Source organism: Podarcis filfolensis, assembly GCF_964270895.1.
Source record: "Podarcis filfolensis genome assembly, chromosome: 1".
In the NCBI taxonomy this organism is placed as follows: domain Eukaryota; kingdom Metazoa; phylum Chordata; class Lepidosauria; order Squamata; family Lacertidae; genus Podarcis; species Podarcis filfolensis.
The window spans coordinates 51,582,847-51,604,402 of NC_139604.1; the positions used below are offsets into that span (position 1 = coordinate 51,582,847).

The 21,556-nt window shown below is 46.0% G+C and overlaps 1 protein-coding gene across 1 annotated transcript; it reads left to right on the top strand.

Annotated features, from left to right (window-relative positions):
* The first annotated feature begins 4,049 nt into the window (after positions 1-4,049).
* On the top strand, positions 4,050-20,810 carry LOC310746473 (uncharacterized protein). Its single transcript, XM_083580217.1, has 3 exons — positions 4,050-4,646; positions 17,212-17,372; positions 18,151-20,810. The coding sequence occupies exons 1-3, from the start codon at positions 4,208-4,210 to the stop codon at positions 18,460-18,462; spliced, it is 912 nt and encodes a 303-aa protein (XP_083436343.1). The 5' UTR covers positions 4,050-4,207; the 3' UTR covers positions 18,463-20,810.
* Positions 20,811-21,556: the final 746 nt, after the last annotated feature.

Here is a 21,556-nt window from a genome sequence, read left to right on the forward strand (position 1 = left end):
AATGGCGACAGTGCCCACCTGAGAGGGGCCAGAACTGAGTTCCAGTGAGTTCCAGCTGGAAAAAACCCTGGTTGTATGAAACTACCATCTCCAAGTGCTCCAATATTCCAGGGTTTCCAGGATCACTTACCCAGGGTTTGTGTTTCCTTTTGGAAATTAGACCCAGCAGAGACTGTCTTTATCGTTTATTTGTGCATATATACAACCTGAGCCTACGATGGAGGGGTTTCACATCACCCCAAGAGGGTCTTGCTTCTCCCATAAATACAGCCAGGGATTTAAATAGACATCAACCATCATACTCTGCCTGCTATTTTTCTTCTGGCTTCTTTTGCCTCCCACTTCTGGCTCACATAACTCCTAATTCCTTACTCAAAGCTCTGGCTTTATCTGTTGAGGAAGGGGCTGGCTGAAGGCAGATGGAGGCTGGTGGGGTATTCCCCCATTCACTCGAATGGACCAGCCTCCGCTGCTGGTCGCTTTCCACATTATTTTCCATTCTCTCCAGTTTTCCCACTGAGACATAATCAGCAAGGCCTTCCTTTGCTGTTTAAAGAGATCCTTCATGCAGAGCAAACTGTTGACTTTAGATTGACGCTGGGGATCATTAACCTTTGATCCAACCACTTCTCTCCCTTGAAGGAAAAAAATGTGTATATGAAATGCTAAATTACCCCCAGGAGAGATAAGGACAAAATTAATTGTTTGTCTGATTCCTGTTGTTATGAAGAGCTTGTTTCCCCAAATGTTTATGGCCTTGGCCAGTGGCAGGAGACAGGGAGGGAAATGTTGGTTTAAAGCCAGCTTGGATTTTTCCCACTGTGAGGGGCCATAGAAAATATTTTGCACCACCATGTAGGTTGAATTCTACCAAATGACTCCCTGCTCCCTTCCAATAAGCATCTTCCTGCTAGTTTCCATTCTGCGCTTCACAGAAAGTGACATACTGGGAAGTAACAGCATGGAACAAGTGAGACTTCCTTGCTCATTGGATGGACCACACCATCTCTAAAGAAATTGTGAACTCATTCATAGGTGTATCCACCACCTTTATCTAAAGCCTAAATACAGTTGGTCTAAAGCGATTGACAATCCATTAAGTGTCACTTCACACATTATGGTTTTAGGGAGAATACACAAAGCATTTAGGTGCACCCATAAAACTTTAACATGCAGGTGGCAATTGGGTTTTTCAGCCATGTGTACAGTTTATGTTGGAAGTTTTTGGATGAAATTCAGCTTTGCACTGGAGGCTGATGTGTCTGCAATGGGAAAGATTAGATAGTGAGAGGAACTTCCAAGTTTCCTAAACGTTTTTTTTTTTTTTTAAGGAACAAACCTGCATTGACTTTCCCTGATCTCATTTCAGTCCCTCCCTCATCTTGTCTCTAAAAGCTTCTAAAGATAAGTTGCACACAGATAGTGAAATTACTCTGCTGAAATAGGTATTTGCATTCTTACAAAAGTAAGAAGAGGAAGGATAAATAAAATATCCTATGCATCTAAAACCATCCAGTACATAGAACATTGATAATAAATTATGCTAAGTATTAAAGTGTTCAGACATTACTGTCACCTGATATGAATATGCCAATAAGGTTAAAATAAGAAGCAATATGAGTGAAACATGAAACACATTGATATAAAATTAAACTTCCACTTTTGAATATTTAATCTTTAACTCCCAATAAATAGGAGCTTAAAAGGAATATTACATGAAATGTAGTGTGTTCAACTGTCCTTCATTGCTCTTCCAAAAGATTCCACGCATCCTTCACATAAGGACTAGAAACTTAGAAAGGGAAGGGAAATGATATCAAAAGAAAGCTGAATTGTTCGGGGCTTCCTGCAAAGTCTGATATAGAAAACAGGTAAGGACACCTATAGGTCATCCCGCAACTGACTCCAGGATTTCAGACGGGGGATAGGTGGGGAAAAGGCATGTATGGGCTTTGAAGAAGGCAAAAATGACTGTTCACGACCTAATATAACGATGATCTCAATGTATTTACTATATTATTACCCCAAACTGGGCGGAGAGTCCCGGGACTAATGATTGCTAACTGATTGCTAGTTGGTGTGTTTAGCTGGCAATAAAAGCTTGATTTTATATACTCTTCGATGCTCTCTATAAATGTAAGACAAATGATAGAAGTCCTTTCGGCAAACAGGATAAAATGCGATTGTTCGAAACTGAAAAATTAGAAAGAAAATAACCCCTGCCCTTGTTAAAACTGCAAACAGATTGAATCAATAGTAATAGTTATGAAATAAAGCAATGCACTGGAATTCACCACCGATTTATTGTATTAAGTTCTTGCTTACTCGGAAGTAAGTCCCGTTGTGTCCAATGAGAACAGACATTGCTGCTTCAGTGGCAACTATATGGGGGGGCAATATGAATTTAGGGGGTGATCATATAATTAATATTCCAATGATAATGGAATCTCATTGGGCATCATGGACAAATTTATTTCTTAATATTGATTCATTATTATGTGATTGGGGTTCTGTGGGCGTCACGTGTTGTAAATTTAGCATTTCAATATAAAATGCATGTGCTGTGAAGAATGCTTCTTTCCTTTCTGAGCTCTAGGAAGGGTACAAGTCCAACGGAGTAATACAGCACATAAATAAATAGTTTTATTTAATATCAGGCACCCGAAGAACTCTGGGCGCGGAATAGCTATCTATCAATCATCTTGGCAAATAGAAGACACATTTTAGTTTTATAGTATGAAATGCATTTGAGTTGACATCTCTTCTCCTAGAAGTGGGGTAAAGGATCCACTTTCTTTTTTTCTGCTGGGACTTCAGAACTGGGCTAGTGGGCTGTGCCCCCCCCCCAACACCTGCCTCCTTCCTGCTTCCTCCGGTGTTTGCATCCGCAGAGAGTCAAGACCATTGGGGAGCCGGCTGTTTCATCTTGGGGGTGTCACTGAGCGTTTTCTAGAGGCAATGGAGAACACAAGTTGGTTATCTGCGTGTTCCTAATCTGCCACCAAATTAAGCAAAATACGTAAAAAGCTTTGCTCTGTGGTTGTGGAACCAGTTTAAATTGGTAGTTTTTTTGGGGGGGGGCAAAGGGAGCTCTTCATCAGAAGGAACAGGGCCGGTTTATGCGCAGAATTAGGGTCCCGTGAGACTGAGATTATTGTGTCTTTCTCTTATAAAGGAACATTTACAGACCTTCTCAGGGGTACAAGGGCGCCCCTCGATTTAGTTCTAGCAACCGGGACAACAGTTCTTGAGTATAATACTGTGGCCACATGTCAAAGAATTAGCCTCTGTCCTAAAAAGACTTTGCAGAAGGCTGGCCGGAGGGGGGGCTACTGTAGCTTTGCAATATAAGCCCACAAGTTACTAGTCCTCAGCATGTATTGCCAACCAGTGGAGGAGGATTGGCCCCTATTTCCCAGCTGAACAGCTGAAAAACCAGCGTGATTTCCATGTTACCCTATGAAAGGGGCCGCGATGGTTCTCAAGACCTCTGGAAGCAGCCACCCCCATTTCTGTAAGCCTTGCAGTAGTGTCCAAACCTTTTTCACAAAGGGCCAGATATGATGAAGTGAAGGGCCGTGAGGGCCGACCAAAGGGCCAACCAAAGTTGTTAACCTTTTTTTAGGATTGAAGTTGTTGGGCTTTTTTTAGGGTTGAAGTTGAGGGTTTTTTTTTAGGATTTTACCCCAGGAAATAAACTGCCACAGAGGCCGGATTAAACAGACTGGCGGGCCGGATTAGGCCCCCGAAACGGACTTTGGACATGCCTGAAGGGTTCTGCAGTAAATGCACTGGGTGTGAGCGCTCCCTCTTCTAAAGAAGCCTACCCTTTTATTCAAGCTACTCCAGACCTGCCTTCCAAAGTGTGTTATTCATGACTTGGGCAGCAGCTCCTGATCGGCAGCGGTATGGACAAAAGGGCCGGGAGCCAATAGACAGGTGGGGAGGAGATTTCAAACAATTGCCTCGCGTGTCAGGCGAGATCGGAGGCGGGAGGGAAAGGAGGAGCGACCGAAGAGAAGTGGCGGCTCCAGAGGAGGGGGCGAGCAGGTGCGCGTGCAGGAGCGGAAGCCTTTCCAAGCCTCCGACCCCGCGCGAGAAGGAGCCTGGAGTCTGCCTGGCCGCTGAGAGGAGGAGATCTCGCCCTTGCGACGGCGTGCCGAAGGGGCTTGCCGCTTTCCCCAAAGGCTCCCGGAGAGCGGGGGCCATGATGCAGAAGGCCATGGAGAAATCTCAAAGCTTCCGCATAGACGCCCTCCTGGCTGAAGAGCCCCTGCGACCCGCGCAGAGCGCTTCCCCCGAAAGCTCGACGGGGAGCCCGGGCTCCTGCGCGCGGAACGAGACGCCCTCGCCGTGCGCGCCCTCCATGGTGGCCCCGTTGCCTCCTGCCGCCTTCATCCCCAAGCCCGGCTTGTTGAACTTTCCCCCTCCGGGACTGGGCGGCCTGCCCGCCATGTACCCGCCCCCTCTCTACCCGATCTCGGCTCTGGCCGGCCAGCACCCTGCTTTCGCTTACAGTGCCGCCTTCCCCCACCTGCCTCAGCCGGGTCCGGAGCACTTCAAGGCGTCCGCCGTCGCCGGGGCCATCCCGCTGGAGCACTGGATTCGCGCGGGGATCATGGCCCCCCGCTTTCCCGACTTCCACGGTGAGTAAGACCTCCGGAGCCTCCGGTAGCCGGGAGGACACCGTGCGCCCAGGGCGCATGGCGAAAGTCTCTCCAGGGCCACTGGTGGAGCCCAATAAGCTACGCCCGGGAAAAGAAACACATTCCGGTATCTAGCGCGAACTTCCTTAACTGAGCGTTTCCTCTTGATCCATTTCTACTTCTGGAGGGGTCAGTTTCTGCTTCTTGGTTGGGCAGGTAGTAGGAGCGCGCGGAAAAGGTCATGGCATCCTGCGAAGACGTTATTTAAAAGCGAAAGAGGCCAGAAATGACACACACATCCATCAAAACAAAAACTGTAGGTAAAGATTGCAGGGTGTGAAATGGCAATCGCTGTCATTGTGGCTGTGGACAGTAATCACTATCACAAGATGTGGTTCTCGCCGCTGGCTTACCAGGTGGTTAAAAGGATACGAGTCTGTCCTCGGCTCCTAGTCAACGATGGCTGCGTGCTTCTGAATGACACTTTCTGGAAGGCGATTTCCTTCCCAGAAGCGTCTGGTGAAGTGCTGTGGGCACTTAGGGTGCTGAACGGCGGGACTTTGATCTGATCCTACAGGACTCACAAATGGATTAAGTCCATCACAGCATCCCCACCTGCCTTCACGCGCTCCTTATCAAAAGCGAGCTTCAGCCTCTACCATTTGAGGCATGAATTGCCCACAATCGTGGATTCTGTTTATAGTTTAGGCTATCTTACAAAAAAAAAAAAAAAAAAAAGTAAGCTGGTTTTTCATGTAGTTTAGCAAAATTATTTATCGCGCCTGTGGCGTGCACGCCTAGAGTACTTGTACTCTGGATTTGTTATTTGAACCCATAGTGCTCTCCCAATAACGTCCTGATAAGAACGGAATATTTATATCAACTTTGGGGATGTATTTTCCCCCCACCAATTTTACCTAGTGAAAAGACTGGTATCTGTGTCCTTCCCCCCAATAAAAAGTTCTTAACAGATATTTTGAAACGTTTAACATCCTCCTTCATCGCAACCTAATCTAAATGACACATGTTAGCTCTTCCTAGCTTTAAAAAATGGTTATTGAAAAAAATACACTTGGAGACACCTTTTAATGGTAAGAGCAATTCGACATTGGAGCCAATTGTCATGGAGAGGGGAAAACAGGGGCTTTTCCTTCGTGAAGTCTTCGAGCTGGGCGCTTCCGCCATCTGTTGGAGGTGCTCTAACTCTAGGTTCCTGTTTTGAGCTGGCAGTTAGACTAGGTGACCCCCAAAGCCCCCATCAGCGTGACGTTCAGCCTGCTCTTATGTGTTCCTGTTGCTCAAAACCAAACCACACTGCGTTCACTGAGGCTGATTCCCAAGAAAGCCTTCGCAGATTTAATGCTTAGCTTTTTTCTACAATATCGTCCCACGACTTCTACATCCCAGTTAAGCAGAAGTGCCTAAGACATGAAAGTGATTTAAACTGTGGTTCCAGGAATCTTGCTTTGGAGAAAAGTGAAGAAAAAAGGGAATAACGGTGCACTCCTCCTGCACATCCCTACTCGAAAGTAAACCCCATTAAATTCAACGAGGCTTCTTCTCCGGGGAATGTGTATAGGATTGCAGCCTAAGGCCAGAATTCTGGTCTCTCAAAAAAGGAGCATTGAGTCAGATTTTAGAATGGGCGGGTTAATGGCAGTCTTCAGAGGCTGTTAAAGATTAACCTGGAACCTCATGGTGAAGATAGGGTAAGCAATCTTACAAATAAAATTAAATAATAAATTGGGAGGGGAACTCAGGTGTACTTAGAGTAGTTGTTGACATTACTTTAAAATACCTTAAACCTTAAAAACAAAGCAAACCCCTCATTAGCAAGAACGCCTTGAGCTGTCTCACGCGCTCACGGAGAGTCATTTGTTTCTGACACTTCTACAAATAGAAAAAAATAAGAATTTGAAGGAGAAGGCTAGGCTAAAATCTTTTTTCCCCTGACATCAAGTTTGATATGGAAAGGGAACGGCTTGTCCTGAGAATAATTCAGTCGTACCTGTCGGAATGGGTAGTTGGAAGTGGTACAGTCCAGAGGCAAGTTTGGGCATAACCATCCCATCTGATGCTTGAGAGAACTAGGCATATATTTCCGGCGACGTTACTGAGCCTGCCCCCCAAGTATGTGCGTGCGTGTGTGTGTGTCGTTCTGGGACAGTGTTTAATTATGTGAGCTCTCGCTCTGTCTAATGTGATAGTGCCCAGAGGAAGATTTACCACCCGCTTCTATTGTTGTGATAACTAGGTCTGACTGCTCCTGAATGAAAATAGCCAGCTGTCTTAAAGTGGTTGGTTGGAGAGGGCGGAATGTTCTTCGCCTTCCGTAGGGGCCTTCTCTGGTCCTCAGCGCATTTTGCGGTGCAGTCCTAGACGTGTCTAGGCAGTGGCTAGCCCCACTGAATTCAATAGAGCTTACTCCCCCATTGCAATATAGATGCTAAAGACTACAGTTAGGCAACTGGAAGTCGAACACCCCGCTTTTGGTATTTATTCCTGCCGATGGAATGTGCTTTGCTTAATTCGCTTCAGACACCGCTTCGAATGCAGTCTATGACTTTGGGAGTGCTTCATACCCGAGCGCCTTTTTGCCTAGGAGACAGAGAGGCGAGCTGTGAAGGAGCCTGGAATCGACTAGGGCAAGACTCCAGGCTTCCCCGCGGCAGGATTCACCTGTTCAGAGGCATTAGGCAACTGCGGTTGTGATATTTTATTGCACCCAAACTCGGCTCTAAGGCATAGTGACGGGGTGGGGGCAGAGCTGAGCCAAGCCACCTCTGGAGCCCTGCTGTCCTGCCGGCAAGTTTTCCCACATCAATCACTCGACCCCGGGCAGGGGAAGTTGTAAAAGGTTTTGAACTTTAATCCGCCCAAGGTCTCCGGGTACTTAGGCTGGAGCTGGCGGAGGGCTGGTGCAGTTAATTTGTTACCAGCGGCGGAGAAAAAAAGAATGTCTCTGTCTTGTCAGCTGGAAGCAGGCGACGCAGACAAGCGAAGAAAGCGGCAGCTTTTGCGTGTGTGTTATTTTGCGCTATTTCTTCATCTTCTAGGCTCTTTTTCTCGGAATGCAGCTTACAAGTGTGCGAGATGGGTGGTGATGGCTATCCCCGCCCCATCTAAATAGTTGGTGTGAAAGAGTGTGAAAGAGACATTCCGTATTCCTTATCGGAGATTTTTAAAATACCGATTGCAAAGCTATCCAGCTTCAATCTGACCACTGGCTTCTGTTTAAAAACCTAGGCGACTTTATAAGGCTTCCTAACTGGCTGAGAGGCTAAGTGTTCCATCATTCACATTTCAGAAAGTCTGCTATACAAAAGAAATCGAATCCTCGCAGTTTCAAAAAAATTAAGTTGCCCATCAGTAAAGAACGGGGGGGGGGGGGATTGCCAGCGTCTGGTCGCCAAGAGCAAAATGAGAAAGCAATGGGGATTTCCATTGAAGAAAAGCAGCAGCAGCGACTAAACACCTCGATAAACCTCGTTTAAACAATGAATCGGTTATCAACTGAAAAGCATTATGTATTAATTGTGCAGTGGATTAATAAAACATCTTGACAGGTCCATCAATTTATACATTGGTCGATATTAACGTTACACTGTTTCACTTTCAACGGTAGTATTTTAACTGCATTTAATAGAGCGGTGCATTTAGTTATGATTGCGAATGGTTTAAAACTCTGTGCTCGATCTCAACAGAGAAAAAAACCCATGCCCCTAAAAATTGTCTTCAGATAGTAAGATAGATATGCCCCAAATATCAGTCTTCTATTCCTTAAAATTGATCCAGTATCCCAATAAACCACTTTGATTTCCTGTTTCTCCCTCTTCCCCACCCCCAATCTCATTCCTTTACATTTTCAATTATTATTTTCTGGAGTATTTTTATGGTGTCCTTTAAAACACACACATGAATCCTCCAGATTTTTGTAGCAGGACAAAAAGGAAAGGTTGCAGTCAGTTCTCAGATTACAGGGTTTATGGCTGCAAGGGATGAGCGCATGTCCCCTGAGCCCCCCAATGGAGCTGGGTTGCCGAGAGGGGTAGCCTTATGCCGAGAGGGAGCCAGTGGTGCTGGTGGTTCTGCTCTCAGTTCTAGCTCTTTGTGTTTGTAGCTCGCGATGTCCCTTGCCACGGACAGCAGACAGAAAGCAACATTAACTGTGCAGTCCTATGTGGGTTTACGTAAAATGTATGTCTCCTCGAGTTCAACGAGGATAACTTCCAGGTAGGGAGGTTGAGGGTCGTCCCGTCAGGCTGAAATCCTGTGCACGCTCCTCTGAGATTAAGCTCCACTGAAACACAGTGGGACTTACTTCTAACTCGGTATAAGAGAACCTGGCCACTAAACCTGCAGCTCAAATCTTTAATCTCTCAGAGGTCAATAGCCCTTGGTCGCCTGGACTGTGGGAGCTGATCGGGACGGGGATGTGGCGGTGGTGACTGTCCTGCCTTCATGGTCTCTGGATCCCCAGGTTAGCAGGGTGGCGCTTGCGATTGCCCTCCTTCGTTCTACCAGCTCTTATTTGCAACGATTTAAATCACAGAGATGGTCCTGAGTTTACAAAACCAGGTTCGTCACTCGGTTGGCAACACGGGGTGTCTACGTGGCAACCGGCGTTGCCTCAGGCTCAAACTCAGTGGTTTCAGCTTAAGGCAGTTCACACGTTCAGCTGTGACAGCGAGCGAAGTACCTGCCGTGCACATGTGAATGGGCCCTTTGGGGGGATGAAAAGGTGAACGGCTTCTTGCCCTTTTTCGGGGATTACTTTTATCTGCCTGGACATTTGGGTAGCGTCCCGGATCTCGCGCATGCAAGATAACCATAACTAACCAAAGCTAATCTGTTCCCACTCTTTTCAAGCGGGAACGTGACGGGTGGTGGTGTTGGAGGGTCCCAGAGCTGGAGACCTGGAGGAAGAGGAAGAGGTGACAGCGTAGCTCCGCACCTGCCCCTTCCGATCAGAGGAAATTGTTCTCGGAGCAATTGTCCTTCTTTCTGCTCCAGCGCGCAAGGACAAGCCTCGTTTCACGCCTTGTTCGCCGGTCAACGACGCGAGACGAGTGTCTGCGGCTTCTTGCATTAAAGGAGGAAGACCCCGGCAGAAGACTGGTTAGGTAGCCAACCAGCCAACTACAAAGAGCCTTCAGGGGCCAACGAACCGCCGAGATGTGGCAATGGCGCAGTTAGGCAATCTTCGACTCTAGAGCCGCCTTGCCAACCTGTAGCCTCCATCTCAGGTCATCTTTGCGCATATCTCCGCGCTTGCGAGTCTCGTTCGCAAGCGCAGAGATAACTCAACAAGGGAAAGCGAAGAAAGAGCTTTGACAGGGAGATCTAGCGATGTGATTGCCATGCACGTGTGACTGGACCATTTGACAACTCGGTCATGTAATGGACAACCACAACTTTCCCGGATGGTCGCTCGATCAACTGAAAGTCGCGGGACTAAGCGGACCGCGGCATCCGCGCGGGTTATCTTCTGCCTCAGAGAGGATGGTCAAAGCTTCAGTCTTGGCCCGGTTCTTACTGCCCCCAATGATGTAGCTATGGAGTTGGGAGATGCTCCTCATCACCTGGAAACAAACAGGAAGACATTCCGACTCTTTGCCCTCTGAATGCCTATGATAATATCCTACTAATTCATACTCGGAGTACACCTAGCGAAATCAACGGACGTTAGCTTAGTTACTTAGAACTACCGTTGGGTATTACCCGCGGAAAGGAGTCTCCATTTATTCTGCACTTTGGGGGGCATATTCATTCATACATGCAAGCCACTATTTTAAAGCTGCGCTTAGGGAGCAAGGTGCGCGTGTGTGAAAACGCCATCAGTGTGAGCAGTAAAGGCAGTCCTACACAGGCATCGCTAAGGTTCTCGTGAACTCCATGATATTTGCCGCTTCTGGATACAGGCGCTTAGCAAGGCCACCCTGTGCGCGTTTGCTCAGAAGTAAGTCCCACACTTAATCTGTGGTCTGTCTGTCTCAAGAGCTGTACGACATCGGGGAAAAGATTGGAGAACAGGCATCACCCTGCCCCAATACTGTACACTGTACTTAAAATCTACCATCAATGAAGGGAGAGTCCACAACCTCCAAGGACTCCACTCCAAGGACATTTAAAGTCCCTCTGAACTCAATGTGCCTCTTTCTTTTTTTCTAGACCTTTTGTTCATCCGTGTCGGGTCATCACACCGCAGCTCCAGCAGATGTGCGCCATTTAAAAAAAAAAAAAATCGTCTCATTTTTATTTTACTTAAATTAACAACAAATACAAAAAAAGCAATATCCAGCAGCGTAACTGAGCTACGTGCCTTTCAGCCGCAGATCCACGTGTGCGCCGATTCCCCCTTTCCCCCAGTTAGGATTAGCTCTGTCTCTGCCGCTGTGCTGGCTCTAACCCAAACGGTGTCTCTTCCTCAAACACGAAGGGAAAAAAGAGAAAAGAAAGAAAATGTGGGTGGTTTTGAAGAGGCTGTGCATTTGAAGAGGCTGTGCATTAGGGGCTTCCGTACATTAAGGCTGAATGCACCCATCAATCGCTCCCTTGATTTAATATGTTCATTAACTGTGATTTTAAATAGGGAAGTTTATTCCCATCCTAAACTGCGTCATCTGCGAAGCTACGGGCATCCTTGTCAACAATCGTCCTTGGGAGGCTAGCAGATCAGTTAGCTGATGGATTCCTGCCGCCGCCGCCCCGGCCAAAACCTGCGTATTAATTATTTCATTATAAACGTCGCAGCCGGTGCGGTTTTAAAGCGGCTCTGGGTCGTTTGTGTTGCTGAATGGTGACCGGGCGACCTTGTCATTCGGATTTGTTTGCCTGGACCTACCCTCAAGGAATTGTTATCCAAGGCTTTTCAGTGCAATTCCCGACCCCCTCCATATCCCCTGAAATCCGATTTGGGGGCGGACGAAAAGAGGTGAAGCAGGTTTGTCTCAAGAGCGCCAAATCAACGTCTGTTGTGCAACCTGGACTTGCCAGCCTGTGGCTGCGTGCACGCGAGACCTTTAAAGCACATTCGAAGCGCATTTGTCTCTCTTGGGAGTGGGCCCTGGTTTGGTTGAATCAATGGGACTTACTCTCCAGTAAATGTGCATTGGATGGATCGCGTTGCTCGTCAGGAGAGGAGGCTTTCTTGGCTAAGAAAGTGACCTCGTCAAGGTCCCCCTTGGGCAGATTCTTGAAGCGTGGCTCCCTCCCTCCTCACCCGCACAAACAGGAAAGGAGGAAGCGCAGGAGGTTTGTCCTCAAGGCGCTCCGCTGTGCTTTCGTGGTTTCCCAGCGCGAAAGGAATCAAACGCAGTTTTCAGAAGTGTTTGACTGGCAAGGAGATGGGGGTGGGGACGACGACGACACGACGTCCGTAAACTGTGAGCATATCATCACACTGTTGTTGTCTTTGAAGTGCCCAAAAGAGAAGATATGCAAGGAGTATGAACCGTGTGCAAATCCATAATGCAATCCCATGTTGCGTTTCTAACACCTCTATTTCTCTCTCTCTCTCTCCGCACACACATACCAAGTTTTCGTGTTGGATTGATATACCGGTAGTTATACGTATTTACTTACTTATTTCTGTATTGTTTTGCTCAGCCTCTTAGGGCAGCTAGCAGCAGGGGAGACTGTGGGCATGCATGTATCCATAGGTCTCTCCTGAAAATATGCACCCGAAATTTCCAGTTTCAAAGCAAACAAGACCCAGATCCGCATCTAAGGCACGCACCACCCCCAACTCAGATACTTTCCGTGGAGAGAGTAGCGGTGAAGCCCGATTGGCTCCTATGAATTTCAACTTGGTAAAGCGAAGCCCGGGCCTGACTGTCTCATTCGGTTTGGCTGCACTGTGCCGAATGTTGTGGGCTGTTCTGTCATCAAGTCCTCGCCCCTATTCTGATCTTGCAAGATAATCCAATTCAGGGAATATGAGTGTTTCATTGCCCAGTACCATTCCTCCGCAACATATCTGCTGCTGGGCTCTTCGACTCTGTTATGTTAACGCCACATACCTCCCCGGATTACCCTCTCTAGGCCACCCATTTGATAACTGGGGGATGCTCTCTTCCAGCCCTCTGAAGGTGAGGCTTTCATCGATAAAACAAACCGGGAAAATAAAAACGAAACAGCAAACGCGCAAAACCATGAAACAGCGATGACATCGCAGGCAGCCCGAGCGGAGCTCCTCTTTTCCACAGTGACAGGGCAGCCTCCAGAAGATCGCGCGTCCCAGCTGTCATATTTGGCATCCTGTTGGCACACCCAGTCAGGCCATTCAGCCATTATTATGCCAAGGTGTGTCCTGCCCTGCGCGACTACTGTAAAACTTGCAGACAGCCGACAAGCAGAGGTGCTTCGGGAAAACGTACACTTTAAACATGTTGTTGTTTGTTTGTTTGTTTAAATTTGCATACCTGCCTACATGCGTAGGTCTCAGGGAGGTTCACAACATAAATTTACAACTCTCCAGGAGAAATTTTAGCAAGTTACTAATATCAGTTGTCCCCCTTTAAAGCCTTTGTTTATGCTCGTTCTTGCTGTGTTTAAAATACTTTTGGTTTGTACACCTGAAGAATAAAAGAGAAACAAAGATGCCTAGATGATCGAGATGATTATTAAAAGAGAAAATGTGTGGTGGGGTGGAGTTTAATATTTTAATAACGACGAACTCCAATAAAAATAGCATATTGCAAGCAGGCGTGTTGTTGTTGTTTTTTAATATGGAGGGGTTTCTCTTTCCTTCCACAGACAAAGGGCCAATAGTAAGTCTATGTATTAACAGTTTGCGTTAAGCATAAGGTGCTGATTTGCTACATTTCCAGCACCTGAGTTAATGAGCAGTGGCAAATAAAAAAGGGAAAAAGCAGGAGAATATTTTGATTTTGGTAGTAATTCACATTTGTTTGAACAGAACACAGGAGCATATCTGACATCCTGGCTCCATGTGAAAAGATGTGAGTCTTGATGTGGCATTTTTGTTAACTCCCCCCCCCCCGCATCTGAGGCTGAAAATCTAAATAGCACCCCAACCCCATGGTATCAAAAAATAAATTTAAAAAATAATCTGAAAGTTCATTCTGAAGTGCCTCTTACTGAGTTCAGTAATACTTATTCTCTTGTGAGTGTATTCAGGATCACAGCCCAAGTCACAGATATGAGAAAGCTGATGAGTGAAACAGGACATTCTAGTGAATTTTGAATACTCATGAATATTCATTTCCACTTTATCATTATCTGAGGCACATTTGTTTTTGTTTTTTCCTTATGCTTGATAGTGCTCCTTTCAAACTGCCTTGCAAGGGTCTGTTCAAATTGCCTTAATGTTTCTGTGATGCTCTCCAACATGAAAAATGAATAAAGAGAAAGAAAGCTGGACAGTTCTCCAGTCTGCAGAACACCTAGGAAGTGTATTTAATTTCATACGAATGCTCAAAATATGAACAAGAGGAAATAAAACATGACATCCTGGTGAAACATGACTACCCACTGCTGCCACCCACTTACACACACACTCCTACTCCTCTTCCTGGAAATCATCTGCATTTATCTGCATCCATGGAAGACACCCCCTGCCCTCATTTGCATCTGTACATCTAGATTGTTGGCATATTTTATTTTTTCAGAAAACAGTTGCCCTTGTAGGTTCTCACTCTGACTTGTGATCCCACCTTCCCTTGGCAAGGTGACATTCAATTAGGCATCTTCAAATGTGAACATTTTGTATCAGCTTAAATTTGTACATAATGTACAAACACTTCAGTCCAAGTTAATTAAGATGCGAGTTATACTGCAAGCAACGGGTTTCAATGGACCTACAACTCGACTCCTAGGGTGAGGTGCGTCTAAACCCACTGAAATAAATGGTTTTTGCAAGATCATAAATAGGGCTGGCTGTTAATCATGACTAAATTTAGCCAGATTAGGGTCATCATCCTTAAATTATCTATAATATCTATATTTTGTCGATTGGTCAATCTGAAAACTGAAATGTTGTACAGTGGTACCTCAGGTTAAGTACTTAATTCATTCCGGAGGTCTGTACTTAAGCTGAAACTGTTCTTAACCTGAAGCACCACTTTAGCTAATGGGGCCTCCTGCTGCTGCTGCGCCGCCAGAGCCCGATTTCTGTTCTTATCCTGAAGCAAAGTTCTTAACCTGAAGCACTATTTCTGGGTTAGCGGAGTGTGTAACCTGAAGCGTATGTAACCTGAAGCGTATGTAACTCGAGGTACCACTGTACTCTGTTGAAATACTTTATTTTAATATTGAAATGCCTTGGAATTTCCAGACAGCTCCTGCTAACCACCTAGGAGTTTGCTGCAGGAATTCAATCAGGAGGCAATCTTACCCATGTTCCCATAACTTAATTTCAGCATCTTCTTGGCATATACAGGAGCAGCAAGGAGCCCCATGACACAGATTCTTAGGGACAAAGATTCAAAAGTACAAAGCAATCCAAAGGCAGATGCCAAATAAAACGCCTTGCTGGATACTGCCATGCATACATACCTTCATGGTTATGATCAGGCAGGTTAGCTTATTTTACATGGAGGCATTCATTTAACTCAGCTTCTGCAAATTAAGCACCACCTTGTTGACAACTGGGGCTTGGAAATATGTTTCAGAGTATGGGGAAGGGCTATAGCTCAGCAGGAGAGAAACTGCTTTGCATGCAGAAGATTCCAGGTTCAATTCCCAGTATCTCCAAGTAGGACTGGGAATATACCCTGTTTGAAACTCTGGCAAGCCATTGCCAGTTAGTGTGGACTTAGCTTGATGGACCACTGGTCCCATGCAGTATCAGGCAGCTTCCTATGTTGCTGTGACAGGGATAGCCAATGTGGTGGCTCTCCAAATGTTTTGGACTACAAATTCCATCATCCCCAGCCAGCATCACCAATGGTCAAGGATGATGGGATTTGTAGTCCATGGGAGGGCAGCACATTGTCTTTTCCTGCACGATGGGGAGCCTTTTTAGGGGTGTGAGAGTTTCCCTCTAGGAACCCACCTCTTTCGTTTCCAATGTGTGCCATGATCAAAGCAACTTGCATGTTTGTATAGAATTCCCACAATGTTTTCCGGGCATTCTGTACCTGTCTGTCCTCGCCCACTTCCACCACTGAAAGTCTGTTCTCTATTTAGTGAAGGGCAGTAAAAGCTAATCCTGGTGGAAACCCATAGTTGATGATAATTAGGGGCATCAGCAGCACCCTTCCTGTTCTGCCTGTGTGGGGCAAACGCTCTCCCTCAAAGCTTCTTTTGTTCAGTTCCCCCCTCCTTCCTCTATTCAGCAGGCTGCTCTGATAAAGGTTCATTAGTGAGATAGGCGCTCTAAGGCCTCTGTGGAGTCAGGCTGCCTTTATCACCACCTTAGGACAGCTGGAGGTAATTAAATACACCTTAGGCTAATAAAGGAGGTTTAATTTCACCAACGGAATTGATTGTGATTGTTAAAATGAGCACTGATAACATATCAAGCAGGTTAATATCAGTGAGGCAATAAAATCATTACTTGAAGGGAAGGCAGTGGGCTCCATGCGTCTAGCTTATGTCTCCTCACAGCGTCTGCTGGGCCTCATATACAGCACCAAATGCCACTGCTGGTTAGGCAATACTACCACAGGTGTTATTTTCTTATTGGATATATGTATGTTTCCAGTGGAATTAATTAGAGGTGTGGTATCTAGGAACGAGTCAAAATAAGATCTATTTATTTTCTTTTCAGAGACTTCTATTCCCTGCAAAAAATCACCAGTCTTTTTGTGATTTTTGGAGGACTGTCTTTGAACAGGGATGAAAGTATTTGCCTAGAGTGAGGGCAATGATTTCTGTTCTCACTCTGAACTGGCTTTGCTATGACATAAAGCAGCCAAATTGAATTCGTAACATGAAGGTTATCAAGGTGATCAACACTCTGACCAGAACACCACACTGGATCTCACTTCTTTGGGCAGAAAGAAGTGTCTTGTTCTGCAGAAGAAAGGTGCTCCCATAAGCACCTTTAAGCAAAGCTGCCCCACACACCCCAGTGAGGAGAGCATTGTCTCCCACTGGGCAAGGGAAGAGGTGTGATGCTCTGATGCTTGGTATGCAGTTGCACCCTGAGGCTGGTGTGAAGAATGGAGATGAGGGACTATTTAAGACTTTCTGCCCTCACTCTTCATTTTTGGTCCCCACCCAGTCCACTGGCTATTTTGGGGCTGAGTAGGAATTTCTTTCTTGTCCATACAATGGTCCATGAGTAGGGTTTTTTTTTTAACCTGCTCCATAAACATGCTGCTTAGTTTGTTTCTGTTGGCAATGAATTTTTTTTTTTAAAGTGTATTGTGTTCCCTTCTTTCTCTAGCTAAGGATACAGCCCAGACCTCCACCTCCTTTTCCTCCTCTTTCCTCTTCCTCCTTCTTCCATAATAACAATCTGATTTATTACCCATCCAGGAATTTTAAAATATAATATTAAACCAGTTTTAAAAAAATTGCACTTACTATGCAGCTGCCCCCTGTAACATCCGTCTGGGTCAAATTTATTCTTCCTGACTCTTTCTTTCCCTTTCAGTTGCCCCACAGTCTGGCCTGATGGGCAAGTGCCGCCGACCCCGAACAGCATTTACCAGCCAGCAACTCCTTGAACTTGAGAACCAGTTCAAGATCAACAAGTACTTATCAAGGCCCAAACGCTTTGAGGTGGCCACGTCTCTGATGCTGACTGAAACACAGGTACATCACAGAGGGGGAGAGGGTGCATGGCCTTCGCAACAGTCAAGGGAACTCTCCTCTTCCCCCAGTACTTTCCCATACAGATCTTTGCACCAATTACCACACAGAAATGAAAGCTACAAAAGGACTTCTTTGGTATATCATGCAATAGATAGACCAAACCTCTGGGCTCTATAAACAATGTCAACTGTGAGCACACTAGGTTTATTGATATATTTAGGTGTATATCACTCACATTTTGTACTACGTAGTGCATAAACACTGGAAGGGCAAGGCCCGTAGCTTTACAAATTTCCAGATGAAAACTGCAGGAAATCTTGTGGTGAACGTTGATGGGCTACACAAATGTACAGAAAGCAAGTAACTCCTGTGCAGTGCAGCAAAAATAGGTAGCTTGTTATCAAAAAAAGAGGAGGTGATCAGTCGTAGGTTATGGCATGGGAGTAAATCTGGTTCAGGTGAAACTAAGGTATGGTTCCACGTATGGAGAACAGTAGAAGGCACAGTGACACAGACGATGGGAATATCTAGAGCAGCCTTCATCCCCTTGATGCTCTCCAGGTGTTTTTGGGCTGTAATCCCATCCTCCCTGACCACTGACCATGCTGGCTGGAGCTGATGGAAGTTGTAGTTCAAAACATCTGGAGGGCAAGCAGGTTGAGAAAAACGCTGATCTGGGGTCTTAAAGTTAGGACAGAAGAATGGAAATGCCAGAGTGTTGAAAGAAATCTCCTCCCAACAGAGTACCTGTCACTGTCTGTCTGTCCATCTCACGCAGGTGAAAATCTGGTTTCAGAACCGCAGGATGAAGTGGAAACGCAGCCGGAAGGCCAAAGAGCAGGTGTCACAAGCTGAGGCTGAGAAACAGAGGGGCGTGAGCAAGGCCTCCGAGAAACTGCTGTCCGGAGAAGGGCGAGGGCAGGAGGAGGAAGAGGAGAGTGGTGGCGATGAATGCAGCAGCCACAGTGCTGGCACACAGTTCCTGCGCCACAGTGCTGACACCTTCAGCTACAGCCCAGATTCCTCATGCTCAGAGGAGGAAGAGGAGGTTCGAAGCCCTACTCACAGGGAGATGAACTTGTTGCTATGAGTGGACCGTAAGCCCAACAAGCGGGGGGGGGGCATCCAGCAACCAACTCTAGATCACTGAAAAAGGATTGGTGCCCTCCTTTTGCTCATAGACTAAAAAGACTCTGCCTGGGCTGGCGCCCTGGTGAAGCTGTGCCACTTAACTTATGTGTGTTTGGAATATATTTATCTTGTAATTGTTCTATTAGTGTATTTGGAGCAGGGAGGGGAAGCACGCGCCTTGGGATTCTCCTCACGATGGTATAAAGGCATTTACTTCAGCATACTAGCAAGCTGCGATTTGCTTTGCTGTGGTTTCAATGCATTTTTCTCCCCATCCATGTATTCTGACAAAACCCTTCATGACAGAACCTTTCCACCCTGCAATTTAATTGCTTCAGCCCTCGCTAATGAGGAAGAGAGAGGGCTCTAGATATTGTCTCCACAATGTTGGCTGGTGAGCAAAAGAGGGAATCTCAGCCTCCTGGGTAGAATCCCTCTCATTGGAGAAATAAGAAAAAAATAACACATGTAGTTGGAGGTAATGAAAAACTGGTCCAGAACCTGACACATTCACAAATAGTTGAAATGGATGGTTTGGGGGAGGTACTTAGGAGCCATTTGCAACATGCTGAGGTTAGAGATACTGCATGGAAGATTGATTGCAATAGTAACCCAGGTAGTAGGAATTATAAGCCCCTTTTATGGCCATTAGGGGGTTATAAACTGTACATTCTGGTGCTCATATGATGATGCCAGGAAGATAAGCATGCATAAGATCAGGCTGCAAGTAGGAAGCAGATTAGGTTACTTAATACACTGACTTTCCATGTGTGTGGTCTTCCAGGGAATGAGTTATCAATATCAACTCTACAGGTATTGCTGCTTTCACTCAGATATTGTATTGCTTATGCCAGGAGTAGCCAACACGATGCTCTCCAGATGCTCTTGGTCTACAGCTCCAAGCGGTCCTAAGCAGCAGGGCCAGTCATCAGGAATGATGGAAGTTCTGGGAATGTTCAGGGTGGCAGAAGAAAATATATTGTTTATTAATATCCTTCCTAACTTGCGCTAGCAAGTTCCTTTACTTAGCAGAGTGCATTCCCCTTTACACAGCAGAAAACTAGTTGCAAATTCGTGTGAGTTTCTTAAGACAATATGCAGTTCAATCTGGATTCCCCACATTGCAATGTGTTCTACTATTTTCCTGGTAAGACCCCTTGAATCCCTCCTAAAAGAATAAAGACACCACAGTCTTATTCATAAACAATAAAACGAAAGTTTACTCACGATCAGGCAGAGCACAGTGTGATCCCTGAAGGCAGGCTTAAGGCTTAAAGTTACAAGCATATACAAACAGGTCTACCCCACATGTGGGTTGACCCAATGACTGCAGTTAGCAGTCTGGGAAGTTTGCAGGACAAAAGGAAGATGGAAAAGAGAGGGGTCGCAGCGAGGCAGCATGCCTTGTCCTTTTACCAGGTCTGGAAAGCTCACGCTCACCCCCTAGTCACATGCGAGGAATGTCCTCCAGGCCAGAAGGAACAGGAAGTTTCGACTGGCTGGACCAAATATTCCCTTGCATGTCCACTCTAGGAACACAAGGAATGTTGTACTTGACTGCTCTCAGTGGATTACATCCCACAGAAGTTTTGGTCCAATAACATCTCAAAGGCACTATGTTGGGTACTCCTGCTCTACAAAGTAAGAGGACACATGTAATACTGTATGGACAGGGCAAAGTATGTTTGCACTCCAAGGCCCCATGCCCTCACACAAAAGGTGAGGAACTCAGTGGTTGCATGTAGAAATCTGAAATAGAGGAAGGAACAGCTGTGGGCAAACAATGTTTCATTCTTTCCCCCCTATAGCAATATTCATAATTCAGTCATATTTTCTCCACATCTAATGTTTATTAGTTCCTCACAATGATACTTAAAATATAAGTGCAAAAATAAAAGAGGCTGGGTGTTCTTACATATCTTGATCACTCTGAGACAGTGCCCCTCAAGAGTGAGCCAGTGGGGAGACTTGAAGCTGTTTTACCTTGGGCAAACCAAAATTAAGTGTGTGTGTGTTTGTACACACATCCATCCTGATATCACATGCAAGTCAAATATTATTTTTGCTCTGTACCTCCTTTTCTGACGAGGGACTGTGTGTGGTCTAGAAGCCTTCAGAATAACAAAAGATGGTTCAGTAAGAGATGTAATCGTTACCTGTGTCATGCTGTTGAGCCACAAACCTCAGAAACCTCAGTGTTCATTAGTCATCCAACCACAAACATTCATCAGCTGGTACTTCACCTGTTCCACAAATAAAGGCTTTCTTCTTCACAAGCATCTTGCTACACACTTGGCAACATGTATCACCAGGAGTCAACTGTTCAATTACCCATCTAGCCTAGGCTTCATGCAATCTCTATTTCCAGAGTTCTGTATTCACAGAGTTTCTGAGCTCCAAGTGGACCTGATCCCAGCTGAAAGCAGGGTTTAAAGCCGGCATCAGTCAGCTGATCAGTGGTGACTTCAGGCTCTGCTGGGATTGACTGTGCTTCAGAACATCAGGCGCTCCAATGTGTAGCTAGTCCAAATGGGCCTTAAAGTCATCATCAAGACTTGAAGCCTCACTTGCATTGGCTGGTATCCTGCTGGAAACTCAAACCTGAGGTTGGTGGAGCAGAGGTTGGTGTCTCCGCTGCTAATGGGGCTGGGATTCTTGAAAAGATTGGTGGACAGGGCGGGCCTCCAGCCACTACAGCAAGGCACATCTTAAGGGCCAAAGTACACATGACCTGCAGGAATGCAATCAACATTTTTTGCATTCCCCCTCCCCCCAATATAGATATCAGGCAAAGGAGATCAGACCAGCATCAGAACTGCAAGAAATCGGGAGGGAGAATTAAACCATTTTCTCCTGTGCCAATGGGAGCCTTCCCTCCCAAAGGAAATAGCTGCTGAATGCCACACAATTAATATCACAGTTTGGCCCTGAGGTCTTGAGCACAGACCACTATGGCTAGAGGAATCTTGAGGTGTACATTTCATACGGAAGGAGGAGGCGATTGCTGCCTCTTTTCAGAAACACTGCAAAATTGCAGCTTATGGAGCTTGAGT

What these genes read in the sequence shown, in the direction of transcription:
- LOC310746473 (XM_083580217.1), top strand. Translation starts at nt 4,208, where the DNA reads ATGATGCAGAAGGCCATGGAGAAATCTCAAAGCTTCCGCATAGACGCC. An exon ending in CCGCTTTCCCGACTTCCACG is followed by an intron (nt 4,647 to 17,211) that starts GTGAGTAAGACC and finishes TTTCCCTTTCAG; the next exon opens with TTGCCCCACAGTCTGGCCTG. An exon ending in TGATGCTGACTGAAACACAG is followed by an intron (nt 17,373 to 18,150) that starts GTACATCACAGA and finishes CATCTCACGCAG; the next exon opens with GTGAAAATCTGGTTTCAGAA.